This window comes from Megalops cyprinoides, chromosome 22 (assembly GCF_013368585.1).
Source record: "Megalops cyprinoides isolate fMegCyp1 chromosome 22, fMegCyp1.pri, whole genome shotgun sequence".
NCBI lineage: Eukaryota > Metazoa > Chordata > Actinopteri > Elopiformes > Megalopidae > Megalops > Megalops cyprinoides.
Window position 1 is genome coordinate 22,703,496 of NC_050604.1, and position 10,608 is coordinate 22,714,103.

The window sequence follows — 10,608 nt, forward strand, 5'->3', positions numbered from 1 at the left end:
CATTTCGTTACTCTAGTCAAGAGAATACCGAATAGAACACCACAGACTTAAAACACCTGGTCACATCTCCTCAATGAGAGGCAGAATCCAACCGCGTACTTATAGCAGAACAGCACAATATATGTTTCAAAAGCTCAAAGTCAGACAGCGAGAAATCCAGAAAGAAGGGGCTCAAACTCTATCGTGCGCCACATTTTGCAGTGTAAAAATAACTTCGGCGCACTTCAAAATAATCCCTGAACCCGCAGTCCACCCCTGACTCCTGGCCCCATCGCGCTGAATGTATGACGGGGTTGTTCCTGTCGGTGTGCGGAGCTAATCAATGCGAGTGGTTATGTCTCGTCTCGGGGCAGCGGAGTGAGAGGAGGAACTGTCACTCTTAGCATGGGGCGGCGAGCCGGACAAAGGCCCTCTTGTAGCCGTCTTATACAAACCCCATGTGCACAAGAAATCCACACAGAACCTGCAGCCCTCCTCCAGCGAGAGCACGCCTAGAAGGTAAGGCTCATGTGTAGACTGCATTTTAAAGCGCTGTCAAACGTAAATGCTTTTATTAATTAACTGACTGATGAAACAAATTCACGGTCATTACCCTGAATAAAATGTTACACGATGGAGACAAAACGCTTCAATGCAAAAATCTACATTAAAAGTTAAGTTGATTAAAAGTAACTGTAAATCCTACCAAGGTAACCCAGGGCTCCATTTAACAGCGCTGTTATTAGCACGATCACGTGATTTCAACTTTTTGTCATGTACAAATATATTTTTCTATCATATTTCAATATTCTGAGATATCGAGAGCGTTTATCCAATTTGTCTAAGTATCTTGAGTTGGTTGACTTAATGTAATCAAGCCTCGGTGCCGCGCAGGTTATCAGGTTGTTTATATAGACCTCCTTGAGTTATATTAGCCGAGTGTCGGATGATACGTTTTCAATTAATTACGAAATTGCTCTTCATGGCGTGAATGAAGTCACGTTGTATTGTATTGTAATTAGTGGACAAAATTTCGTTTAATTGGGTTGAGGGTAATTTTTCGGGTGCGCAGGAAAGATACGAGCTAAAAGTCAATTTATTTCGCAGACTGACAAAATGAAACCGTCCGTGGTTGCTGCTATTTTTCTGGTTGGACTTTTGACCACCGATGCGTTCCCATCAACCCGCTGGTCCTGCTACAAGAAGATTCTGAAAGACAGAAACTGTCATAACGTCGCCAACGGAGTCGAAATGATGCGACCCATCGATTCTCTGCAGAACCACTTCTGGGAAGGAAACAGATGCGATACGGTCTGCTACTGCAACTTCAGCGAACTGCTCTGCTGTCCCAGGTAATTCTCCTTTCAACCTGTGGGCGGAGGCTGCGTTGCAAAGTAAAACAGAGGATGTCTCTGTAGGGCTCGGGAGTCTCAGTTGAGTCAAGCTCGCAGGCGCCATCCATGGCCCACACCGAGCGGCGTCCAGGCGCGGGCAGTTCCCGAACACAGCGCACATTGTCGTTATCATAACCAAGTCACCTATTAATACACTGTCGCGTGGGCGTTTTTTTAAACATGTGGGTTGTGGGTTTCTGGTTAATTTATATGTCATTTGCACAGTTTACGCAACGCTGTTAGCAAACATAAGTGAGAGGGTTTATGTTTTAATAATGGTCGTATGGGATTCTTTGTTGAATGCAAAATTTAATGTTGCTCAGAATATGCCCCAATGCAAACAGGTGAAAATAATACATGATTACTTTTTGTAATTAAATGCGAAGTCAGATCTACACAGGACACTGAATCTGTACCTGCTAATGAGTTTTACAAAATTCTGGTTAGTTGTTTAATAGGCCATGTTTTTAGGCTATTTACAATAAATTCGGTAATAATGACGATGATGACCACAGAGCAGTGCCAGGTCAAACAAGAGTGTTTTTTCTTTAAGGCAGTGATTTCTGAAACTTATGGACGTTTTTTTCTATTTCAGGGATGTCTTCTTTGGACCAAAGATCTCCTTCGTGATCCCTTGCAAAAATCGTTAAGGAGGGGGGCGGGAAAGCTGTCTGCTGCCGGCCCTCAGTTGGAGCAGACGGAGAACGCGATGCAATTACTCATTGGACCATAAGAGCCGTAATCAAAACACCTTCCTCATTCTGGTCAGCATGCACTGTGGTGATACGCTGTCTGCTCTCCGCATCTACGTCGGCAACTTTAGAAGACTCGTGATTTAATGAATGATAGAAGTTTAAAATTAGATTAATTTGATATAACGACTGATATTTGACACAGCGGTACACAAGGGTATACTCACGGCCGGAGGGCTTTATGAACAACAAACAATTCGGATAATATCAGACAGGTTCAACTAATTAAAATTATGTGGTAACAGTAAAAAAAAAATCCTCCCAAACAGAATAAATGAGATGTGACCAATATGTCCCTGATTTGAGAGATGTCCTTATGGAGCACCTTACATGGAAACTACACAATATGATTTGTGGATGATTTGTAGAAAAAGGAGACATAATGTGCAATTAAGCATGTTCACTGAACATGGCATACCCCTGTTTTTTCTTCCTAACTCGTGAACGTGTCAAAATTTTGTTTCCATCTTGTGTGAAAGCTGACTATTGAACACACCTTTGTCTTTTTGTCAAAGCCAGTTGCATAATTATATATCTAACCAGACAGACACTGACATTTCAGTCTTATGCTCAGTATCTTGTAATGTAAAGGCTAACAAAAGTCATTTTCTGGCAAATTGTATTGACCCAGAAGTTATCTTTGTAGACAGAAGAATCAACACTGCATGCATTTCACTGATTAGACTCTACTGAAGTGCATCATTACGATATAAAATAAATTCATCTGCTGTCTGTAAGGCTATTATTAAAACATGCGCACCAGAACTTTTTCAAAGAAATAAGAGAGACTTACAGTAAGAGCAATGAGGTCTCTCTGGTCATCCACAGAAAACGGCAAGCTTTCATAATCTTTAGTGTATACTGACTGTCTTTGAAAAATGACATTACTAGGATACCGCTCCCTTATGTTTTGCTGTTTGAGTGAAAGCACAAGTGATCCAGTGAATGCATTATACACGTTATACGATAAGAAACAGGTTTTGTCAAGTGTATTAAAAAAGCATTCCTAGATAGTTTGGATGTTATTACAATACCATTAGTAGTTCGTAGAAATATAGGGACTTTTTGAGACAAGGTGTTCATGATTGTAAACTCCGCAACTCATGATAGTAGTTCTGTGTGTTAGAAACGGTAGAAGTAATCAAAACCTAACGTTTGTGCAAGCTGCTCCAGAGTATTTTGCTGTATCCAGTTTTCACTGAAATTGAAAACCGTGTGTTAATGTCCTTGTCTTGTCAATAAAACGTGTCGTAGTGGGCGAGGCCCTGTCAGGCCATAAGTATGTGCCAGCACTATAACAAGATGTGAAACCAAGTAACTGTCTCTGCAGGTCCTCATGTTTCCACTGCGAATGAAATGATATCAGTTTCATTTTTGCGCAAGTTTGGTCTTGCCAGCCAGTGTTCTAATATCGCCGGTTAAAATATTGGCAGGGTGCAGGGGCGCGGTGCAGGGTTAGTAGGTATGGCCAAGGCCTCCTGTTATCATTTTAAAGTTTCGCTCTACGAAAAGACACTCAAAGCAAAAAAAGTAAGTGCCATTTTTGAGCATAGGGGAAATTGTGGTGATCAGTAGGACACACCCCAAACATTTGCATGTTACTTTTAATTTTCAAACTGAATATGAAGACATTAAAAAACTACAAAATGGGAAACGGATTCTGCTAATTACATCTGTCTAAACATTGCATTACATTATTGGCATTTAGCAGACGGTCTTACCCAGAGCGACTTACATAGGTTATGGGTTTTTTTTTACAATGCCATCCATTTATACAGCTGGATATTTGCAGAGGCAATTGTGGGTTGAATACCTTGCCCAAGGGTACAACAGCAGTGCCCCAGCTGGGAATTGAGCCAGCAACCTTTCGGTTACGAGTCCTGCTCCTTACCACTATGCTACATGATGATACACAATGATTTGGAGTCGATCAGTATATCAGTGTATTTCAGTGGAGTAAACAGGATTCACAAGTGCTCTCCAGTGACACACCATTACACTGCAGTTAGTTACTCCTTATTGTAAATGTGAGTAAATGTGAGTGCCACTACTGGGATTGACCAACAGTGGCAAGGGGGGGCGCTCACAGTGTTATGCAAATTGCCCACGGGTTTCCCCAACTTCATTACTTTGCATTATAATTGGTGGAGGCACTTTAGGTAGCAGGATGGGCCGTTTCTTCACTATTTACCCTAATGGCTCAGGAGGTTGGTCTTTGAGTGGAAGGTCTTCTTGTCATTCCTATCACTGGAAATGGCGGGTTAAATAAAAAAACTGAGGGGTGCTTGGGGTTGTGGGTTTTAGCATTGCATCTTTACTCCTCAGTAAGGCTCCTCACCTCCATTATCTCAGTTAAAGTCCAGCTGCTGTAGTGGGCCAGAGAATAGGAGACTAATTCTAATTCAGCCCCTGTATGCAGATCAATTTGCTGTTGCTGAAGAAATGATGCGATGCAGTAATTCAATTTACCATTCAGTGTGAAGATCCTTACAGAATCTGGATCTTCAGTGTTTCATTGTTCCTGTCTCCTGCAATGAGGGGCCCTCTGTGTGAGTGTGCAGCTGCTGCTGCAAGCCAGACATGGGCAGTGTGTCTGAGAATACACATGTTCACACACACATACACACACATGCTCACACACACAGACACACACAGACATGCACTCGTAGACACACACAGGCACACACACGCAAATGCACTCACGGACACACAGGCACACACACGCAGATGAACTCACAGACACACACAGGCACACACATGCAGATGCACTCACGGACACACAGGCACACACACACACACAGGCACACACACACAAATCCTCACAAACACATGCACACACTGGAACAACTGGGCTGAAAGAGAGACACTTACTCGTAAGTCCCTTCATTTATCTGCCAGCAGCACGTGTCCACTATTGCAACTTTCAATGGCCAACAGAAAGTGGTACGTTCTGCATTGATCCGGTTCACTGGGGTTTGGTAAGGGCTGTTCACATCTTTAACTAATGCAACAGAGCTTGAAAGACTCGGTCAGTCTGTGACAGAAAGTGATGTCATGTCCATAGAGTCAAGGCATGAATACTATTGATTGTATCACTAGTGGCTTGAAACCCACAGCAGACCCACTTCTGTTATGCCGAGTAGACCCTTTATATCCTGCCTCAGGTTCTAAAAATTGCTACATTCATATTAACGATACATCACATATGTTGCGACACTGTGTCCTGAGAACAACCCTTTCGCCATCAGTTCTACTCAAGTGGAACAAAAAAAAATAAACAATGACAAAACACTCGAATTATGTTGAAACAAAAGCCTTCTTCCTCATAAATCCGTGATGGCAGCAGATCGTAACAAATTGTGCTGCAGAGATTGGCTGCTGTGTGTGGCTTTATCGGCCTCCTAACAAAGGAAAAGTGCGCGTGGCTTGGTTTTGTTTGTATCGAGACGTTCTGCGCGGGATTTACGCACACTGCCGCGCGCGCTCCGAAGCCCGCAGCGCGAGAGCGAGTGAACAGCTGACAGCTGCTGTCCTGCCGCGCACAGGACCTCCTTGGAGCGTCTTTTGCTGAACCAACTGTCACCCAGTCCACAGCCACCACAGGACAGCCTCCTGTTCCACTCTCTAGCTGTCCACGGACATGGTGGAGAGAAAATGCCCAAATGTACCCAATGCTTTCCCCTCTTGCCAAGGTATACCTCATCAGCGAAAGGGTTTTTTCTACAGCAGGGGATATTGTAAATGCACCAAGATCCCAGCTTCTGCCTGAAAATGTGGATATGCTGATATTTCTGCAAAAAAAAAAAAAAAAAAAATCTGTCAGTATCTTAACTCAATTAACTTTGTTTAAATTCGAGCGTTGAGGTGCAATTTTCATAATTTCCTATTAATGTAATACAGACAAGACCCACTCAATTTAACATTATTTTATGTTCGAAGACTTTATTTTCGTCTAGCTTTCAAAAAAATTCATCCTAGGGTCAAGCTGTCACCACTCTTGGTTTAATGGTACAAAAAGACAACAATAGTTCAGCATTGTTAATGCATCAAAAATAAATCCACTGTTTTCATTCCAGTGTCAGTTCAATTGATTGTTCTTAAAAATATCGTGGAAGAATCGAACCGTAAACATAGTATTGTGAATCGAATTGAACCGTGAGCTGAGTGTGTCGTTACATCCCTAGTTACATAGCCAACTTACTACACTTACAATCTCAACCTTCATAAAATATCCACAGTTTTTACAATTAAATAATAGTAGCCTAACTGAACAAAGCTCATAATTCAAATCTGCAGACTTCAAAACGAGATTTTCTTAAATTAAATGTATTAAATTCACCATGTAAGGTAGTTCGCACAGGAAGCGGAGGATCCTGTACAGTATTCGCTCTTGTGATGCTTTGCCATGTCTTGTTCGTGGCAGAAAAAGGCGACCCGCACACATAATTGCTCAGTTCATAAAATTAATTCCACATAGGCTACGACTAAGAATAGACGCCACAGGCTTAACTCTTTAGGGTATTTGCAAATCTCTCGGTTTTGTGATCTGAGCAACTGTGCGGTGTCGGTCGGTGTCTTTGATAGTTAAGTTCACTCACCTTTTAGCTTATGCGGCGATGATCGGTACCCGTATCACAGATATCCCTCGGTTACCTACTTCTGTACCGACTACCAGCTGCCGACTCCGACTGTCCGAAGTATTTGTATATTTTTAAGATTTTTTTTAGATATTTTAAACCGGTTTGTGTGGATGAGCTTTCATCAGCTGGTCAAAATAAACCCAGTCTCACGAAGCCAAACGTCTCTATGGCAACGCGCCACGAGACGAGGTTCATTTTGGTCAGCTGATGAGAGTTCACACACACAAAACGGTAAGTCAGTTAATAGTCAGTTAACGATAATAAAAAAATAATAAAAACAACAACAAAAAAATTACCCCTACACCATCCCCACCCCAATCCTCCAAAAACACAACCAACAACCAAACAAAATTATCCAACCTGCACAGAGAACGGAATGCCTTTCAGATACGTGACGTAGCCTGTGCAAATTAAACGTCAACACGCAATTTAGCGACACTTCAGAGAACCAATAGCGACTTCTAGTGAGATTTCTTTTTTTTGAAACCCTGGAAGTACACTCTACAACGACGCTTTGTGGCTGACAGAGGTGAGTCAGAGTCTATTTATTCCGACAAGCGGTTCAGTGTTTTCCTTTGATTAAAAAAAAAAAACTTTAGTACTCTGCTGACTGACGTGTTTTTTTTTTCTTTCTATGTTAGGGTTTTAGTCAGCGTAATTCATTAATTAAAAAATGACTTCGCGACTTAGCTGGTTAGCTGTCAGTCGATGACACTATATTACGATAAGTAGCGAGCAATTTGTCTTTAGAAATTACAATAAATGCACTGCTATTTTAAAGGCAATGTCGCGTGGTGTAGCTATGAATAGGTACCAATCAAGCCATATTTTTCACATTCAAGATAGCTACTTTGTAGCTGGGCCCTCACGATAGCAGCTTTGCTACCAGCCAGATTAGCTAGCAAACATAAACACTAGGCGTTACAGAAAACACAGAGCTGGTTAACGGCGTACTTTAATCCGGAGAAGGCTAACTTTGAAACGTTCTCCCTGTAACTGGTTATCGTATTGGCTATTGTGAGACAATTCGGACAACTTCTTAAAAATCCTCACTTGATAGTTTAGTCGTCGTTATTTCAGGAAGACGTGTTTAGGGAGGAAAGAAGATGGAAGGACGCTCATTGTTCTTGATGTGGGGCAGCTAGCGAGGTTAGCCGGCGGCTAACAAGACAAACTGCGCGAGCTACGGAACAGAAGCGCGCTCCGATTCGCTTAGATTCGCTCCTCGTGCTCTGGAACACGCTCGCGAGCTGTGTGTCATCTTAGCGTATAATTTATGGCGTAAGTCTCAACATGCTTTAAGTGGTTTTATCTTATTTTTCAGAATTTTGCAGCCATGGTTAAAGATCCCAATAAGCCGAGGGGGAAGACGTCCTCCTATGCCTTCTTTGTACAAACGTGCAGGGAGGAGCACAAAAAGAAGCACCCGGGGACTTATGTGAACTTCGCTGAATTCTTCATGAAATGCTCAGAAAGGTGGAGGGTGAGTAAAGTGTCGGTCATGTTTTGTTTTTCCGGGGGGACGGAGGAAGGCGGGGGTGGGGTGTAAAGTCGACGTAACAGTTTAACTGTTTGAATACCGACGCCTTTAGTCTCAGCTTTGTCGAGGCACACACCGGGTTTATATGACACTCATTGTTTTTTCTTTTTTCGTAGACCATGTCTGCAAAGGAAAGAACAAAATTCGAAGACATGGCCAAGAATGATAAGGCTCGCTATGAGCGGGAGATGAAGTCCTACGTGCCCCCTAAAGGTGCAAAAGGAGGGAAGAGGAAGAAGGACCCTAATGCCCCCAAGCCTCTGTGCACGTTCTCGGGACTTTGCATACCTTGCAACGAAGTAGCACATTCTCTTGGCCAGGTTTCATTGGGAGATGGTTTAAGTTGAGGTCACATATTCCCAGCTTTAGTGTAACCCTCAATTCTAAGATTTCAACCACCTCCACAACAGGTCCGCCTTCTTCGTGTTCTGTTATGAGCATCTGAGTGTCGGATGTCCTCTTTGGACCAAAGATCTCCTTCGTGATCCCTTGCAAAAATCGTTAAGGAGGGGGGCGGGAAAGCTGTCTGCTGCCGGTCCTCAGTTGGAGCAGACGGAGAACGCGATGCAATTACTCATTGCACCATAAGAGCCGTAATCAAAACACCTTCCTCATTCTGGTCAGCATGCACTGTGGTGATACGCTGTCTGCTCTCCGCATCTACGTCGGCAACTTTAGAAGACTCGTGATTTAATGAATGATAGAAGTTTAAAATTAGATTAATTTGATATAACGACTGATATTTGACACAGCGGTACACAAGGGTATACTCACGGCCGGAGGGCTTTATGAACAACAAACAATTCGGATAATATCAGACAGGTTCAACTAATTAAAATTATGTGGTAACAGTAAAAAAAAAATCCTCCCAAACAGAATAAATGAGATGTGACCAATATGTCCCTGATTTGAGAGATGTCCTTATGGAGCACTTTACATGGAAACCATATGATTTGTGGATGATTTGTAGAAAAGGGACACATAATGTGCAATTAAGCATGTTCACTGAACATGGCGTACCCCTGTTTTGTCTTCCTAACTCGTGAACGTGTCAAAATTTTGTTTCCATCTTGTGTGAAAGCTGACTATTGAACACACCTTTGTCTTTTTGTCAAAGCCAGTTGCATAATTATATATCTAACCAGGCAGACACTGACATTTCAGTCTTATGCTCAGTATCTTGTAATGTAAAGGCTAACAAAAGTCATTTTCTGGCAAACTGTATTGACCCAGAAGTTATCTTTGTAGACAGAAGAATCAACACTGCATGCATTTCACTGATTAGACTCTACTGAAGTGCATCATTACGATATAAAATAAATTCCTCTGCTGTCTGTAAGGCTATTATTAAAACATGCGCACCAGAACTTTTTCAAAGAAATAAGAGAGACTTACAGTAAGAGCAATGAGGTCTCTCTGGTCATCCACAGAAAACGGCAAGCTTAAAAATGACATTACTAGGATACCGCTCCCTTATGTTTTGCTGTTTGAGTGAAAGCACAAGTGATCCAGTGAATGCATTATACACGTTATACGGTAAGAAACAGGTTTTGTCAAGTGTATTAAAAAAGCATTCCTAGATAGTTTGGATGTTATTACAATACCATTAGTAGTTCGTAGAAATATAGGGACTTTTTGAGACAAGGTGTTCATGATTGTAAACTCTGCAACTCATGATAGTAGTTCTGTGTGTTAGAAACGGTAGAAGTAGTCAAAACCTAACGTTTGTGCAAGCTGCTCCAGAGTATTTTGCTGTATCCAGTTTTCACTGAAATTGAAAACCGTGTGTCAATGTCCTGGTCTTGTCAATAAAACGTGTCGTAGTGGGCGAGGCCCTGTCAGGCCATAAGTATGTGCCAGCAGTATAACAGGATGTGAAACCGAGTAACTGTCTCTGCAGGTCCTCATGTTTCCGCTGCAAATGAAATGATATCAGTTTCATTTTTGCGCAAGTTTGGTCTTGCCAGCCAGTGTTCAAATATCGCCGGTTAAAATATTGGCAGGGTGGTGCGGTGCAGGGTTAGTAGGTATGGCCAAGGCCTCCTGTTATCATTTTAAAGTTTCGCTCTACGAAAAGACACTCAAAGCAAAAAAGGTAAGTGCCATTTTTGAGCATAGGGGAAATTGTGGTGATCAGTAGGACACACCCCAAACATTTGCACGTTACTTTTAATTTTCAAACTGAATATGAAGACATTAAAAGACTACAAAATGGGAAGCGGATTCTGCTAACTACATCTGTCTAAACATTGCATTACATCTAAACATTTTTTTACAATGTCATCCATTTATACAGCTGGATA

At 42.0% G+C, this 10,608-nt stretch overlaps 2 protein-coding genes across 3 annotated transcripts; both read left to right on the top strand.

The window, feature by feature from the left end:
- Window positions 1-315: 315 nt before the first annotated feature.
- LOC118769601 (scrapie-responsive protein 1-like) lies at window positions 316-2,416 on the top strand. The gene is made up of 3 exons (XM_036516788.1): window positions 316-498; window positions 1,087-1,331; window positions 1,969-2,416. The coding sequence occupies exons 2-3, from the start codon at window positions 1,096-1,098 to the stop codon at window positions 2,021-2,023; spliced, it is 291 nt and encodes a 96-aa protein (XP_036372681.1). The 5' UTR covers window positions 316-498; window positions 1,087-1,095; the 3' UTR covers window positions 2,024-2,416.
- Window positions 2,417-7,218: 4,802 nt separating this feature from the next.
- Window positions 7,219-9,203, top strand: LOC118769599 (high mobility group protein B2-like). Of its 2 annotated transcripts, none has more exons than XM_036516786.1 (3): window positions 7,219-7,294; window positions 8,090-8,248; window positions 8,422-9,203. In XM_036516786.1, the coding sequence occupies exons 2-3, from the start codon at window positions 8,102-8,104 to the stop codon at window positions 8,650-8,652; spliced, it is 378 nt and encodes a 125-aa protein (XP_036372679.1). In that variant the 5' UTR covers window positions 7,219-7,294; window positions 8,090-8,101; the 3' UTR covers window positions 8,653-9,203. The 2 variants fall into 2 exon arrangements, with proteins under 2 accessions (XP_036372679.1, XP_036372680.1); XM_036516787.1 differs by lacking the exon at window positions 7,219-7,294 and adding an exon at window positions 7,678-7,914.
- The last annotated feature ends 1,405 nt before the right edge of the window (window positions 9,204-10,608 follow it).